Genomic DNA, 17,896 nt, shown 5'->3' with positions numbered 1-17,896 from the left:
TTGGGGTGGTGATAGGTAGGCGAGGTGAAGAAGCAGGCGGCCGGAACGGGAAACTGAAGAATGGGGAAAAATTACAGAAAGTTGTGGAAATATGCCATCATTGTTGTGGGCTGCCTGTCAATACGGGCAAGGCTTCTAGATCGTATTCCTCTGTTCTCTCGCACAGCCCAGTGCGAAAGGATGTTGCTTACTCTGCAGACTGACATCTGGCAACAAGCCAGCGGAACAATCTCTTGGACGTCTCTGGCCAATCCATACAGATCCATTAGGAACCTTGGCTCAGCAGCCATCAATACATTGAGGCCTTCTGTTGCTCAAGGTCGACCTTGGATGCTGCATCCAAGGAGTCCATATGCAAGCCTTAAAACAGAGGAACAGAACCTGGCCATTCAGCCCCTCGATTCTGCTCCGCCATTTCATCATGGCTGATCCATTTCCCTCCCAACCCCATTCCCTTGCCTTCTCCCCGTAACATTTCACGCCCTGACTAATCAGGAACCTTTCAAACTCTGCTTTAAATACGCCCAATGACTTGGCCTCCACAGCCACCTGTGGCAATGAATTTCACCGATTCACCATCCTCTGGCTAAATAAATTCCTCCTCATGCCCACTCTAAATGAACATTCTTCTATTCTGTGGCTGTGCCCTCTGGTCTTAGACTTCCCCACCACAGGAAACATCCTCTCCACATCCACTCTAACAAGACCTTTCAACATTCGATGGGTTTCAATGAGGTCTCCCCTCATTCTTCCGAATTCTAGTGAATACAGGCCCAGAGCCATCAAACACTCTTCATATGACAAGCCATTCAATCCTGGAATCATTTTTGTGAATCTCCTTTGAACCCTCTCCAGTTTCAGCACATTCTTTCTCAGACAAGGGGCCCAAAATTGCTCACAATACTCTGTGAGGCGTCTCCAGTAAAACAGCCTGATAAAGCCTCAGCATTATATCTTTGTTTTATATTCTCGTCCTCTGGACATGAATGCTAACATTGCATTTGCCTTCCTCACCACAGACTCAACCTGTAAATTAACCTTTAGGGAATCCTGCACAAGGGCTCCCAGGTCCCTTTGCACCTTAGTTTTTCTGTATTTTCTCTCCATTTAGAAAATAGCCCGTGCTTTTATTTTTTCCTACCAAAGTGCGTGGCCACACACTTCCCAACACGGTATTCCATCTGCCACCTTGCCCATTCTCAGAATCAGGTTTATTGTCACCGGGATTTGTCGTGAAATTCCTTAACTTAGCAGCAGCAGTTCAATGCAATACATATTAATAGAGAAAGAAAAATAAATAAGTAATTCAATAACATTAAGTATTTATGTATATTAAATAGTGCAAAATCAGAAGTGATATACTTTTAAAAAGTGGGGTGGTGTTTATGGATTCAATCTGTCTTGGGACCTTGTGCAGCCTCCGTGCTTTCTCAAAGCTAAATGCCCCTTCATCTATCTTCATATCAAACACGGATCTTCAGGTTTTCTTTCAAGTTGTAGCCCGTTGAAGATCCTTTCCCTCCTGGGGATGGGGCCTTTGGTGCTTCTGTAGCTCTGGGTGGGTTTTTAACACGATGATCTTACCCAACCCTCCTCTTTACACAACCATCCATGGCGGAGTTATCTGTACCTCTCATAACTTTATAAACCTCTGTAAGGTCACCCCTCGGCCTCTGTGGCCTCAGTATGAATAAACATAGCCTGTCCAACCCTACTTTCCACCACATGCCTCCATCCCAGGCAACAAGCCAGGGACAGAACTGACTCAATCAGTTTATGCAAGATTGCTTAATGTCACAAGTGTAAAGGAGAATGAAATAGTTGTTACTCTGGATCACAAAAAAACAACACGATAAGATAATGAACCCAATAATAATTAAAAAAATGACAGTTAGTATAAATAGGCATCCGTTAGTCTCGTGAGACCATGGATTTCTCGCCTTGGAAGGTTTCCAGGGCGCAGGCCTGGGCAAGGTTGTATGGAAGACCGGCAGTTGCCCAGGCTGCAAGTCTCCCCTCTCCACACCACCGATGTCGTCCAAGGGAAGGGCATTAGGACCCATGCAGCTTGGCACCGGTGTTGTGGCAGAGCAATGTGTGGTTAAGTGCCTTGCTCAAGGACACAACACGTTCCCTTGGCTGGGGCTCGAACTAGCGACCTTCAGATCACTAGACTGACGCCTTAACCATTTGGCCATGCGCCAACACATTAGTATAACTACATAAGAGATTATACTCATAGATTGTTTATGTGCCCATAGAGTGACACTGGGCACAGGAATGACTGTACGTAAGGTGACTGACAGGAAATGATAAAGTAGTGGTGGTTGGGGGTGTGGAGGGGTGGGTTAGTGGGTGGAGGTGTTGATCAGCCTTACTGCTTGGGGAAAGTAACTGTTTTTGAGTCTGGTGGTCCCGGGGGGATGTTATGTAGCCTCCTCCCTGATGGGAGTGGGACAAACAGTCCGTGAGCAGAGTGGGTGGGATCCTTCCTGATGTTACCGGGCCTTTTCCAGCACCTTTCTGTAGATACAGTATGCCCTTCACAGAGGTTAGATGGGTGCGAGTGATGCACTGGGCGGTTTTGACCAGCTGTTGGAGAGCTCTCCTGTCTGCCACAGCGCAGTTTCCAGTTTCAGTGATGCAGCTTGTTAAACGGATCCTGCTGTAAGGGTAGGGGAACGCAGACAGCAGAATGCACAGCACCCAAAGGTGGGATCGTGAAATTAAAATAAACTAGTAGTGCAAACAGAGAGCTAACTAGTGAGGTTCACTGTCCATTCAGCACTATGATGGCGGAGGGGAAGGAGCTCTTCCTGAAACATTGAGTGTGGGTCTTCAGGCTCCCGTACCTCCTCCCTGATGGTAGCAATGAGAAGAGGGCATGTCCTGGGTGATAGGGGTCCTGAATGATGGGTACTGTACTGCCTTTTTTTGGTTAGACTCGGTTTATCTCTGTACGGTAAGGTCCTGGCGGTCTGATGTTTGGGACTGAGTTTTCAGCCTGAGGGTTGGGGTGAGTTTTCAGGCCAGGCTTCCTCTCAGTTGTTGGGGTGGTTGAGTCTGGGGGAGTCTGTCCTCCCAGGATCGTTCCCCTCTGACCAGACCCTTTCTCTACAGGCCCTGCAGAGACTGGCGGCTCAGTACCTGAAGAAGGACTCAAGCAGAGGGAAGGCAGATGCCACTGACAGCAGGTACGTCTATGGCCTGGAGCTGCCCTCACCTACAGACTACTGACCCCCTCCCCCTCCCCCATAGACACCCCCCCCCACGGACCCCAGCCGCACTCCGATGTCCGCAGGTGATCTCCACAGCAACGGCAGAACGGGATGCATGGAAAATCAGTGCCTCATGTCAGTCAATAAACTGACTGTGTCTACACCATCTCCATCTCACTGACCAACACACACAAAGTGGCTCTGGGCCTGTACTCACTGGAGTTCAGAAACATGAGGGGGGAGTCTCATTGAAACCGACTGAATATTGAAAGGACTCAATAGAGTGGATGTGGAGAGGATGTTTGCTATAGTGGGGCAGTCTAGGAACCAGAGGGCACAGCCTCAGAATAGAGAGATGTCCCTTTAGAACAGAGATGAGGAGGAATTTCCTCAACCAGAGAGTGGTGAGTCTGTGGAATTCATTGCCACAGACAGCTGTGGAGACAAGTTAATTTGATACATTTAAAGTGGAGATTGATAGGTTCTTGATTAGTCAGGGTGTCAAAAGGTTACAGAGAAAAGGCAGGAGATTGGGGTTTGGGAGGGATAATAAATCAGCCATGATGGAATGCTGGAGCAGACGACGGGCTGAATGGTCTCATTCTGCTCTGGTCTAAAAGGCTGGAGGAACTCCTCAGATCAGGCAGCATCTTTAGAGATGAATGAACGATTGAAGCTTCAGACTGAGACCTTCTTCAGGACTGGAGATGTAGGGGGAAGGAGCCAGCAAGAGATGGTGGGGGAAAGCTGGCAGGTGATGGGTGAGACCAGGAGAGGGAGAAGGTGGGTGGGTAGGGAATGGGATGAAGTGAGAAGCTGGGAGGTGAAAGGTGGACGAGGTAAAGAGCCAAAGAAAGAATCTTAATAATAAAGAAGTGAACCAGAGGAGAAAGGGTGGGAGGGGAAACCAGAAGGAAGTGATGGGCAGCTGAGGAGAGAAGAGAAGATGTGAGAGTGGAACCAAAATGGGAAGAGGGAGAAACTACCGGAACTTGGAGAAATTGTTTTTATTTTTCTGAAGGTGACATTGTCAGATACGAGAGGGCATGGGTTGAAGGTGAGGAGGGAAAATTTAATTTGAGATGTTCAGAACAAGTTTTGTTTACACGGAGAGTGGTGGGCGTCCGGTTGGTGTGGGTTAGACCCATGAACGTGCAGGGAATGGGCTGTGCACGGGCAGAAAGGATCAGTGTGATGTGAACGTAGATACGATGGGCCCATACCTGTATCCGCACTCTGCTGTCGTAAGTCCTGTCATGTGTTGGTTGAGTTCATGTGGAGAAAGTTTCTCACCACGCCCCCCACCCCACCAAATGGTCATATTGTCGTGCCTTACAATCAGCATCCCTCCTCGGTTCAACAAAAGACCATACCAGAATTAGGCTATTCAGCCCATCGAGTCTGCTCTGCCATTCCATCATGGCTGATTTATTATCCCTCTCAACCCCATTCTCCTGCCTTCTCCCCCCACCACCCTGCTAGAAGTTTTGATGCCCTGACTAATCAAGAACCTATCACCCTCTGCTTTAAATATACTTAATGACTTAGCCTCCACAGCCATCTGTGGCATTGAGTTCCACAGGTTCACCATCCTCCAGCTAAAGAAATTGCTCCACATCTGAATTCTAAATGGACGTCCCTTTATTCCGAGGCTGTACCCACTGGTCCTAGACTCCCCCACTATAGGAAACATCCTCTCCACATCCAGTCTATCTGTGTCCTCTGGTCCTAGACTCCCCCACTATAGGAAACATCCTCTCCACATCCAGTCTATCTGTGCCCTCTGGTCCTAGACTCCCCCACTATAGGAAATATCCTCTCCACATCCACTCTATCTGTGCCCTCTGGTCCTAGACTCCCCCACTATAGGAAACATCCTCTCCACATCCACTCTATCTGTGCCCTCTGGTCCTAGACTCCCCCACTATAGGAAACATCCTCTCCACATCCAGTCTATCTGTGTCCTCTGGTCCTAGACTCCCCCACTATAGGAAACATCCTCTCCACATCCAGTCTATCTGTGCCTTCTGGTCCTAGACTCCCCCACTATAGGAAACGTCCTCTCCACATCCACTCTATCTGTGCCCTCTGGTCCTAGACTCCCCCAGTATAGGAAACGTCCTCTCCACATCCAGTCTATCTGTGCCCTCTGGTCCTAGACTCCCCCACTATAGGAAACGTCCTCTCCACATCCAGTCTATCTGTGCCCTCTGGTCCTAGACTCCCCCACTATAGGAAACGTCCTCTCCACATCCACTCTATCTGTGCCCTCTGGTCCAAGACTCCCCCACTATAGGAAACATCCTCTCCACATCCAGTCTATCTGTGTCCTCTGGTCCTAGACTTCCCCACTATAGGAAACATCCTCTCCACATCCAGTCTATCTGTGTCCTCTGGTCCTAGACTCCCCCACTATAGGAAATATCCTCTCCACATCCACTCTATCTGTGCCCTCTGGTCCTAGACTCCTCCACTATAGGAAACATCCTCTCCACATCCACTCTATCTGTGCCCTCTGGTCCTAGACTCCCCCACTATAGGAAACATCCTCTCCACATCCACTCTATCTGTGCCCTCTGGTCCTAGACTCCCCCACTATAGGAAACATCTTCTCCACATTCAGTCTATCTGTGTCCTCTGGTCCTGGACTCCCCCACTATAGGAAATATCCTCTCCACATCCACTCTATCTGTGCGCTCTGGTCCTAGACTCCCCCACTATAGGAAACATCTTCTCCACATCCACTCTATCTGTGCCCTCTGGTCCTAGACTCCCCCACTATAGGAAACATCCTCTCCACATCCACTCTATCTGTGCCCTCTGGTCCTAGACTCCCCCACTATAGGAAACGTCCTCTCCACATCCAGTCGATCTAGTCTTTTCAATATTCAATAGGTTTCAATGAGACCCCCCCCCCCCATTCTTCTAATCTCCATAAACTCCAATGAGTACAGGCCCAGGACTATCAAACGCTCCTCATGTGTTAACTCTTTCATTCCTGGATCATTCTCATGAAGCTCCAGCCTTGGAGAGTTAAACTTCAGGAAGGGCTGGAAAGTGAAGGGGGTTTCAGTCGAGCTGCGCAGGAGGGAACTCCATTCTGGAAGTTGGGGTGCCCAGGATGAGAACCTTAAATCACAGACTGCCACCCCTGGGCACATCTGGAAGTGAAAAGACCCCCCCCCCCTTTTGGGAGGGTGGTGGGAAGGGCAGTTGTGAGTTTATAACTGTGGATTGCATAGCTGCAGGGAGCATGCGAGCAGGAAGACACAGTTGGAGTGCTGGGATAGGGTTGACAGACGGATGGTCGAATGGCCTCGTGCTGTCCCGGTGTTGGGCTCAATGGTTATCTGCATCTTCCAGGTCCACGTTTATCGCCTGGCGGTCCACCATCGAGGCCACCGCCCAGCTTGGGCAAGCGCATGCCGCGTCTGCAGAAACCTACCGGACAGTCAGCGCTGAGGCGGGCAAGACTGGACGCTTGGCCAAGGACGTCAGGCTGAAGAAGGTGAGCAGTCTGCAGGGACCAGGACAAGGGGGCTGTCCACAGTGTCTGCCCCACCCTAGAGAGCTGGGCCTGGACAGTGAGAGGCCACTCAGCCCCTTATAGTTCAGAATTAGGCCATTCAGCCCATCAGGTCTACACCATTCTATCATGGCTGATTTATTATTCCTCTCAACCCCATTCTCCTGCCTTTTCCCCATAACGTTTGATGCCCTTGTTAATCAAGAACCTATCAACCTCCACTTTAAACCTACCCAATGACTTGGCCTCCACAGCCACCTGTGGCAATGAATTCCACAGATTCACCACCCTCTGTCCTCCTCTCTTCTTCCTTCTCCCTTCTCCCATCGGGCAAAAGATACAAAAGCCTGAAAGCACGTCCCACCAGGCCCGAGGACAGCTTCTACCCCACTGTTATCAGAGAAAGCACGTCCCACCAGGCCCGAGGACAGCTTCTACCCCACTGTTTTCAGACTGTTGAATGGTTCCCTAGTATGATAAAATGGATTCTTGACCTCGCAACCTATCTTGTTTTCACCTTGCACTTTATTGTTCAGCTGCACTGCACTTTCTCTGTAACTGTGACACTGTACTGCATTCTGCTGCACTGTGTAATGATCTGATCTGTATGAACAGTGTTTGTGTCCATCGTATCGGGCGATGACAGGAACCCTGTGCGGGGAAGTTTTTGAAGTGGAAAAGCCGTTGTGCTGGGACAGCTCCACTCTCTCAGACTCGGAAGTCCACGTCCAGTGGTGTGAGTAGTCGTCACAAACCTGGTCGCAGTGGATGAGCACGACTCTTTCTGTGCCTCGTCATCCCCTCATGCTTCACGGAGCGTTGCAGAACCACCTACCTGACCATTGGATCTCATCAGCCAGCCCACCGGCGCTGACTTTGCCTGCTAGGACGGGCGTGTCCTGATCTCACCAGGGTACAGGACCTGCCGGCTCTCCTCACCCGACTCGCGCTCAGCAACCGTTCTCCTGTCTCATGACAAGGATGTCTCCCTCTGCCTCCTGTTGAGGAAGAGGTCCCAAGACTCACCACCCCTGCGAGAAGTAATAAAGCTTTTCCATCGGAGGGAATTAGGCCATTCAGCCCATCAAATCTGCTCCACCATTCCACCACAACTGATTTACTTTCCCATTCAATTCCAATCTCCTGCCTTCACTCTGTAACCTTTGACACTCTTACTAATCAAGCCCGTGCTTTAAATAAAATCAATTACGTGGCCTCCACTCCCCTTCCTTGGGTGGGTGAGCACATATTTTTGAAGGGTAACCCCTGGTTGTAAGGTCTCCTGGAGGAGGGGTGAGTGATCCACACTCACTCAGATTGTCCAGTGCATTCAGGTGGTGTGAGGTAAACAGGAGGCTTTGAAGGGCAGCACAGTAACACAGGGGCGAGCGTAATAATGGTTTACAGCGCTGGTGACCAGGTCCAGTTGCTGTCGCTGTCTGTAAAGCGTTTTTGCGTTTGGATTATTTTCACTGTCTGTAAGGAGTTTGTACGTTCTCCCTGTGCCTGCATGGGCTTCCTCCCACATTTCAAAGATGTAGAGTGTAGACATTCTGGGAGTACACTGGTACTTTCAGGCTGTCTACAGCACATCCGTGGACTGTGTTGGTTCTCGGTGCAAATGACACATTTTGCTTTATGTTTCGAGGTACGTGTGACAAATAAAGTTAAACTTTATCTAAAATCTAATCTCAAAACTAGCAACGCAGAATAAAGAGCAAGACAGAGAAAGTGCAGTGCAGTTAGACAAGATCATAACGAGGTAGACTGGGAGGAAACGCCTTATCCAAAATCACTGTATCACCTTCCCTCAGCACCCAGTGTTTCAGCGAAATCCCTCACAGGCTTTTCCAGCGAATATAGACCCAGACGACCCAGCAGATGCAGGTATCTGACCTGCTCCCAATGCATTAACATCCTCAGGAAGGAAGTCGGTCCTGTCCATGGTGACCATCAAGACCATCCACGTTCCCCAGTCGATATTCAGTAACGTTATAGAGCACAGATGAGCACCGGCTCTACGGTCCACAAAGTTGTGTTGACCTTTTAACCTACTGTAAGATCAATTGAACCCTCCCTCCCACACAAACCTCCATTTTTCCATCATACATCTAAGAGTTTTTTTAAAAATACCATAAGACATAGGAGCCAAACCAGACCATTCAGCCCATCGAGTCTGCTCCGTCATTCGATCATGGCTGATCCCTTTTCCCCTCCTCAGCCCCACTCCCCGGCCTTCTCCCCGTAACCTTTGATGCCATGTCCAATCAAGAACCTATTAAGCTCTGCCTTAGATACACTCAGTGACCTGGCCTCCACAGCTGCCTGTGGCAACAAATTCCACAAATTCACTACCCTTTGGCTGAAGAAATTTCTCCGCATCTCTGTTTCGAAAGGGCGCCCCTCTATCCTGAGGCTGTGCCCTTTTGTCCTAGACTCTCCCACCATGGGAAACATCCTTTCCACATCTTTTTAAAAAATTTTCTTTCTCTCTCTCTTTTTCTCTCTCTTCTTATACGAGGAGTGATTGATAAGTTCGTGGCCTAATGTAGAAGGAGTCAATTTTAGAAAACCTAGCACGTTTATTTTTCAACATAGTCCCCTCCTACATTTACACACTTAGTCCAGCGGTCGTGAAGCATACGGATCTTGGACCTCCAGAAAGTATCCACAGCAGGGGTGATTGATAGGTTCGTGGCCCGAGGTAGAAGGAGATGGGTTATACAGCTCTCGTTACATGCACATGCAGTTCAACACTGAGTCATTACGCAGAAAGTTTGAAGTTAATAACTCATCAGGGGTGATTGATAGGTTCATGGCCTAAGGTAGAATGAGATGAGTTATTAACTTTAAACTTTCTGCATAATGACTCAAAGTGTTGAACTGCATGTGCATGTTATGAGAGTTGTATAACTCATCTCCTTCTACCTTAGGCCACGAACTATCAATCACCCCTGCTGTGGACACTTTCTGGAGGTCCAAGATCCGTATGCTCCACGACCGCTGGACTAAGTGTGTAAATGCTAGGGTTTCTAAAATTGACTCCTCCTACCTTAGGCCATGAACTTATCAATCACCCCTCGAACGTGTATGTATGTGTATTTATATATGTGTGTGTGTGTGTGTGTTTGTATATAATTAAGTTAAATAATTAATGCAAAACGAGAGGGGGAAAGTGACGAGATGTCCATGGGTTCTTGTCCCTTCAGAAAGCTGATGGAGGGGAAGAAGTTGTTGCTGAATTGTTGAGCCCCTGATGGTACGATGAGAAGAGGGCATGTCCTTGGTGATGGGGGTCCTTAATGCCCCTTGGGGCATCGACTTTTGAAGGTGCCATGATGGAGCTGACTGACTTCACAATTTTCTGCAGCTTATGTCAATCCTGTGCAGTGTCCCCCCACCGTACCAGATGGTGATGCAAACCGTTAGAATGCTCTCTGTGGTCATCTGGGTAAATCTGCTGGTCTTTGGTCTCCTTGCGAATCCCCCTTCTAAAGGGTCCCGATGCAGCTGCCCCCATTGACTTCTCCACCTGCTGGTGCAGGACGGGGCGAGATTAACCGCTGCTCTCCCTGTCCTCTCTCCACAGTGCTCAGAGCAGCTGCTCCACGTCCAGGCGGAACTGACCGAGGCTGTGAAGGAGCTCAACAAGGCGAAGAAACGATACGCACAGCGACAGCGAGTAGCCGAGATGGTGCAGGAGAAGGCGGCCGAGGCTGAGGCCAAGTAGGGCTCGGAGCCAGGAGCGGGCAGTCGTCCCAGACTGGCAACTGATGCCTCCCCAAAGGGACTGAATCTTTGTAGAGATTCAGACTCTGGTGCTCACTCCACACCAACCCATCACGCACTCCCGGGGTCAGACACAGAGTGAAGCTCCCTCCACACTGTCCCATCACACTCTCCCGGGTTCAGACACAGAGTGAAGCTCCCTCCACACCATCCCATCACGCACTCCCGGGGTCAGACACAGAGTGAAACTCCCTCCACACTGTCCCATCACGCACTCCCGGGGTCAGACACAGAGTGAAGCTCCCTCCACACTGTCCCATCACACTCTCCCGGGTTCAGACACAGAGTGAAACTCCCTCCACACCGTCCCATCACACACTCCCGGGGTCGGACACAGAGTGAAACTCCCTCCACACCATCCCATCACACACTCCCGGGGTCGGACACAGAGTGAAACTCCCTCCACACCGTCCCATCACACACTCCCGGGGTCAGACACAGAGTGAAACTCCCTCCACACTGTCCCATCACACACTCCCAAAATTAGACACAGAGTGAAACTCCCTCCACACTGTCCCATCACACACTCCCGAGGTCAGACACAGAGTGAAACTCCCTTTACAGTGTCCCATCACACACTCCTGGGGTCAGGCATACTGGAGAGTGAAGCTCTGTCCACACTATCTAGTCACACACTCCCATAAGACATAGGAGCAGAATTAGGCCATTCAGCCCATCGAGTTTGCTCTGCCATTCCATCATGTCTGATCTGGATCCCACTCAACCCCACACACCTGCCTTCTCACCATATCCACTGGTACCCTGTCCAATCAGGAAACTATCAACTTCCGCTTTATGTATGCCCACGGAGTTGACCTCTACTGCAGTCGGTGGCAGAACATTCCACAGATTCACCACTCTCTCTGCCTATATAAAAAAAATTCCTCTTTCCCTCTGTTCTAAAGGGTCACCCGTCTAGTTCTGAATACCCCAACAGACGAAACATTCCCTCCACATCCACCCTATCTAGTCCTTTTAACATTCGATAGGTTTCAATGAGATCCCCTCCGGCATTTTTCTAATTTCCAGCTAGTACAGGCCCAAAGCTGCCAAATGCTCCTCATATGTTAACCCCTTCATTCCCGGGGTCATCCTCGTGAACCTTCTCTGGATTCTTTGCAATGACAACACATCCCTTCTGAGATATGGGGCCCAAAACTGTTGACAATACTCCAAGTGCGGCCTGACTAGTGTCATAAAGCCTCAGCATTCTCTCCTTGTTTTTATATTCTATTCCCCTTGAAATAAATGCCAACATTGCATTTGCCTTCTTTACCACAGACTCAACCTGCAAATTAACCTTCTGGGGGTCTTGCACGAGGACTCCCAAGTCCCTCTGCACCTCTGATGTTTGAACCTTCTCCCCATTTAGATAATAGTCCACACTATTGTTCCTTTTACCAAAATGCATTATCATACATTTCCCAACACTGTATTCCATCTGACACTTCTTTGCTCATTCTTCCAAATTGTCTACGTCCTGCCACAATTGCATTGCTTCCTCAGCACTACCTACCCCTCCACCTAATTTTGGATCATCCACAAACTTTGCCACAAAGCCATCAATTCCATGATCGAAAGCATTGACAAACAATGTGAAAAGTAATGGTCCCAATGCTGATCCCTGAGGAACATCACTAGCGACCGGCAACCTCTTATCCCCACTCGCTGCCTCCTCTCCGTCGAGCATTCTGCTATCCACGCCAGCATCGTTTCTGCAATGCCATAGGGTTTGATCTTGTTAAGCTGCCTCGTGTGTGCTTGTCAAACGTCACTGTCTCCCTGCCTGCTGCATGGGTTGGTAGCACTGACACGTCATGGTGGTGAGCCTGTAACTGCCGTGATTGATTTCAGACCTGCACCTTCACTATGACCTGTCGCTGGGTGGCTGATAGAAGCTCCCTGCCATTGCAGGTAGGCTCAGGGGCCGTAGCTGCCTGCCCGGTGCTGGTTTCTGCGGGATGGGTGGAGGAGGGGAATCTGTGATCCTGTGGGTACTGGCTGTGGGGAGAGGCTTCCTCTGCGTTGGGCAACAAACAGCAGCTGTGTTGGGGCAACAGAACCGAGGTCTGCCCGTACGAGGAAGATTGGCAACATGTTTTCATCTCCTTGTAGGTCAAAGAAGAGCGAATTTGGGATATTCCATTCCAAGACCAGCCTGCAGAAGCTCAGTGTGAAGGTAAAGAAGCTGCTCGGCCCATCGATCGAATGACGGCTCTCCGACAGACTATACAATCGATCCCAGTTCCCAGCTTCCTTCCTTCCCACCTTCCTGTGATTTTCCACATTAGACAGCACGGTGACTTGGCGCTTAGTGCGACGATATCACGGTGCGGGATATGGGAGTTCGTAGTTCAATTCCTGCGTCCTTTGTAAGTTTGTACATTGCTTCCCGTGAGCGCGTGCATTTCCCCAGTGTGCCCAGGCTTCCCCCCACAGTCCAAAGACGTACCATTTAGTGGGTTAGTTGGTCATTGTACATTGTCCAAGAGAGGGTCAGAGTGGGAAATTGAAAAAGAGGGAAGGAAAATGGGGAAACATTACTGGAATGTGGAACAAATGAACAAACATTGTATGTTTATTCCTCTCCATAGATGCTCCTGACCCAGTGAGTTCCTCCAGCATTTTGTGTTTCTTGCTCTTTTCAATTCTGAATGCCTCCTTTAAATCCTCTCCTAATGTTCCCTGTTGTACGAACGTTCGAGACCGTAGGTCCAGTCCATCCATCACTCCTCGTGACATCTCTTTCCCCGTTGTACAAACGTTAGAGATCGCAGGCCCAGTCCATCCATTGTTCCACATGTAACATCCCCTTCCCTGTTGTACGAACGTTGGAGACCGCAGGCCCAGTCCATCCATCACTCCTCGTGACATCCCTTTCCCCGTTGTACAAACGTTAGAGATCGCAGGCCCAGTCCATCCATTGTTCCACATGTAACATCCCCTTCCCTGTTGTACGAACGTTGGAGACCGCAGGCCCAGTCCATCCTTCGCTCCTCGTGACATCCCTTTCCCCGTTGTACAAATGTTAGAGATCACAGGCCCAGTCCATCCATCGTTCCACATGTGACATCCCCTTCCCTGTTGTGCGAACGTTAGAGACCGCAGGCCCCGTCCATCCTTTGCTCCTCATCTGACATCCCCACTATTGCATGCACCACTCTGGTGAATCTTGACCAGGCTCCCTCTGTGACAAGTCCATTCGGTCTTCGGTAAGGAGACCAAAACTATCTAAGATGTCCAGGGTTCTATATAGCTGCTAAAATATCTTCTCTCAAATTCTCTGCCAATACAGACCCATTTACTGTTTGCTTTGTGAGTTACTGACTGCCCCAAGTGTTAGCCTTCAGTGACCCAGGTTCCTCTGAGCAGCAACATTACCCTGGTCTCTCACACTGTCACACTGTGCTCTGCCGGCTCACCTACCCTGCTCGGTCTTGTCTCTGAACACCTTTCTGTAAGTTCATTGGTAATCTCATTGCCAATTAAACTCTCAGCCTCGGAAACGTTGCATTCAGAACAGACCATGGAACAGTACAGACCCTCCAGCCCTGATGTTGTGCTGACCTTTGAACCTACTGTACGTTCAATCTAATGCTTCCCTCCCACATAGCCCTCCATTTTCTCTCATCCACTTGCCCATCTAACGGTCCATGCGGGCACCGCTGTCTGTGTAAATAAAATTACCTCTGACGTCCTCTTTAAACATGTCACATCCAGTTGTTCCCCCTCATCAGTCCTCTCAGTCACATGTTCAAGAACTGCAGTAGATTAGGTCAGCCCAGTTTCAAGTCTCCACAACTGTAGCTGCAGTCCCTGAACCCAACAATGTTGCAGGAAGTCCGCACCTCTCCCTCTCGCCACACTTGGATGGCAGCTGAAGGGCATGGCTAACTCTGTGTTCTGGTTTAAAGCTGTCTTCCCGGCTGCTGGAGTGTAACCAACGTGTAACCGAAGCTCGGAACGAGTACCTGCTGACCTTGGCTGCAGTAACAGCGCATCAGGACCATTACCTACAGAGCGACCTGCCCCAGATCCTGAAGGTACTGGTAAATCACAGAACATTGGACCATTACCTCCAGAGTAAACTGCCCCAGATCCTGAAGGTACAAATAGAACATAGAACATTGGACCATTACCTCCAGAGCGTCCTGCCCCAGATCTTGAAGGTACTGGTAAATCATAGAACATTGGACCATTACCTCCAGAGTAAACTGCCCCTGATCCTGAAGGTACAAATAGGACATTGGACCATTACCTCCAGAGTGACCTGCTCCAGATCTTGAAGGTACTAATAGAACATAGAATGTATAACATAGAACCATTATCTCTGGACTTGGCTTCCCCAGATCCTGAACGTACCCAGAGAACAGAGAATATAGAAGAGTACAGTACAGGTCCTTCGGCCAACAATGTACTAACCTTTCAACCTACTCTAAGATCAATCTAACCCTTCCCTTCTAAAATAAACCTCAATTTTTCTATCATCCCTGTGCCTCATTAAGAATGACTTAAATGCCCCTTGTGTATCCGTCCCTACCACCAACCCAGGAGCACATTTCATGCAGCCAGTACTCCCAGAGTGAAAAACCTACTTCCTACATCTCCTGTAGTTTTCACCAAACACTTTATAAATAGAATCAGGTTTAATATTACTTGCATATGATATACAGTATATATATAACTTATTGCACATGATATACAGTATATATATATATATGAATAAATTTTACTCTTTTTATATTGTATATAAGCAAATATATATTGCTGAAAGAGAGGGGAAGAAAATATTGAGGTAGTGTTGATGGGTTCACTGTCCTTTCAGAAATCTGTTGGCGGAGAGGAAGAAGGTGCTCCTGAATCATTCCCCCAAGCCATTAGCCCCCTCAATTCCCAGAGTCTAGTCTGACACCATCCTACACAGACACAGACAGACACACGTCTGAACACCACTCCACCCCTTTGCAATTTTTGCTCATTTCTTTCTGAATTCCTGCTAAAACATTGTTTACATTTACATCATTTATTATTAAACTGTAATTTGTCCTTTACTGTGCCTATTGTCTTATTTATTAAGTATTGTACTGTCTTGCACTGTTGTGTGCACTTTATGTAGTCCCGTGTAGGCCTGAAGTCTAGTGTAGTTTTGTGTTGTTTCATGTAGCACCATGGTCCTGGAGAAACGTTGTTTCGTTTTTACTGTGTACTGTACCAGCAGTTTGTGGTTGAAATGACAATAAAAGTGACGACTTGAGTGTGTGCTTCAGGCTTCTGTACCTCCTTCCTGATGGCAGCAACGAGAAGACAGCATGTCCTTGATGGTGGGGATCCTTAATGCTGGATGCTGCCTTCCTGAGACATCGCCTTTTGAAAGTCTCCATGACGCTGGGGAGGCCAGTGTCCATGATGGAGCTGGCTGAGTTTACGATTTTCTGCAGCTTTTTCTGATCCTGTGCAGTGAAATACAACATCGTGTATTAGCCATTTCACCCTGGGGGAGAAAGTCCGTAAGACAAAGGAGCAGAATGAGGCCATTCAGCCCATCGAATCTGCTCCATCATTTGATCATGGCTGATTTATTTTCCCTCTGAACCACATTTTCCTGCCTTCTCTCCATTACCTTTGATGCCCTTACTAATCAAGAAAGTATTAACCCCTGGAGAAGAGAGAATGTCCGGGGTGGGTGATCATGCTGGCTGCTTTACCGAGGCAGCAGGAGGTGTGGGCAGAGTCCATGGAGGGGAGGCTGGTTTCTGTGATGTCCTGAGCTGTGTCCACAACCCTCTGCGGTCTTGGACAGACTAGTTGCTGTGCATGTGGGTAGGTGGTAGATGGCTGGTGCAGAGTTAGCCAAGCTGAAGTTCTATGCCGACTGTACATTGCTTGCAAAATGAAAAGGACTAAGTCCTCTCTCAAGTATGTGGAGTGCCATGGCAGCGAGGACATGTCCAGCACAGCATTGTGGGCCGAATGGCCTGCATTGTGCTGTAGGGTTTCTGTGTTTCTATGTCACGTGATTACAGCCTCAGCAATCATGGTTTATGACTGTTGTGTGTTCTCCCTGTGAGTGCTCTGGCTTCGGGATTCCTGATTGTTCACTGTCATTACCGATACACAAGGGCAAAGGAAAATGAAATGATTGTTTCTCCGGATCCAATGCAGCACAAAAAGACACAGAAAACAATAATTAAGAATAACATACACATTGATTGTACGTCCATAAAGTGACGCCAGGCACAGGAGTGTCTGTACACAAGGTGACTGACAGCAAATGATAAAGTAGTGGTGGTGGAGGTGTGGAGGGGTGGGTTAGTGGGTGGGGGTGTTGATCAGCCTTACTGCTTGGGGAAAGTCACTGTTTTTGAGTCTGGTGGTCCTGGTGTGGGTGCTACGTAGCCTCCCCGATGGGAGTGGGACACACACACTGATGGGGTGTGGGAGTGCTGCATCTGTAGAAAATGGTGAGGGTCGAGGAGGATGTGAGGAATTTCTCTGGCTGCCTGTGGGGGTGGAGGTTCTGGTGCATTTTTCTGGCCTTAGCGTATAAATGGTTGAGTTCAGTGCGGAACAATCTGGACGAGGATTTGTGAAGCTATCTTCTTTTCCCAGACCCTCGATGGTGACATGTACGACAGACTGCAGGAGTTCCTCACCCTCGTCAGCAAGGCAGAAATGGACACTTCTCAGATGGGACAGGAATGTTTCCAGAAGGTCCTAGAATCCTCCAGGAAGGTCATCTAGTATTTTATTTGTGGGTCTGTGCTTTTCTGATGTAACCTGTGGAGCTCTGGTGGGAGGGAAGTGAGGATTTAGTGCACTCTGCCTGTGCAAGCCCTTTGAAGGAGCTGCCTGGTTTCTCTCTCGATGAGCCAGAACTCCAGTCCAAACTAAATTAAACTAAAGTTGAGATATGAATATATACTCTCCCGTTCTCCTCGATGTTGTCATGACAAAACGCCACAGGGCTCTCTGTCTCCTTCCCGTACACGGACTCATTGTCACTCCAGGTAGGGTCCACTACGGCGGGGTTGCCCACAAACTAGTCGGTGGAATTTGAGCAGAATCAATAAATTACCTTCCAATACACCACGGGAGAAGAGACTGGAGCCTGAGAGGGGGATGATTCAGGAGGCTGTGTGAAGCTGGTGGGATCGATCTGTGCCTCTGCCTCACTACAGGTTTCGCGGGAGACCGATATCCGCTTGTTCCTCCAGGAAAATTCCATCTTCACTGAGGCCTCGACATTCACCTTCCAACCTCTGGGATCGGACAAGGTGAGTCCCACCACAGTCCCTGACATCCCAAAGACTTGAGGACCCCATCCCCCCTCTCTCCCCCTTCTCCCACCTCTCCCCTCCCCCTC

The 17,896-nt window shown here is 49.0% G+C and overlaps 1 protein-coding gene across 2 annotated transcripts in view; it reads left to right on the top strand.

The window, feature by feature from the left end:
* The window catches only part of LOC134349166 (F-BAR and double SH3 domains protein 1-like), a 78,144-nt gene that overhangs the window by 19,229 nt on the left and 41,019 nt on the right, over positions 1 to 17,896 (top strand). For both annotated transcript variants that reach the window (XM_063053092.1, XM_063053090.1), the window contains exons 4-10: positions 3,121 to 3,194; positions 6,582 to 6,726; positions 10,334 to 10,470; positions 12,649 to 12,712; positions 14,448 to 14,576; positions 17,143 to 17,265; positions 17,712 to 17,807. In XM_063053092.1, the coding sequence (XP_062909162.1) occupies positions 3,121 to 3,194; positions 6,582 to 6,726; positions 10,334 to 10,470; positions 12,649 to 12,712; positions 14,448 to 14,576; positions 17,143 to 17,265; positions 17,712 to 17,807 (768 nt within the window). The remainder of the gene's footprint in view (positions 1 to 3,120; positions 3,195 to 6,581; positions 6,727 to 10,333; positions 10,471 to 12,648; positions 12,713 to 14,447; positions 14,577 to 17,142; positions 17,266 to 17,711; positions 17,808 to 17,896) is intronic.

This window comes from Mobula hypostoma, chromosome 7 (genome assembly GCF_963921235.1).
Source record: "Mobula hypostoma chromosome 7, sMobHyp1.1, whole genome shotgun sequence".
Classification (NCBI taxonomy): domain Eukaryota; kingdom Metazoa; phylum Chordata; class Chondrichthyes; order Myliobatiformes; family Myliobatidae; genus Mobula; species Mobula hypostoma.
Note: the sequence above shows the minus strand (reverse complement) of the source record. Positions and strands in the feature narration are given on the sequence as shown.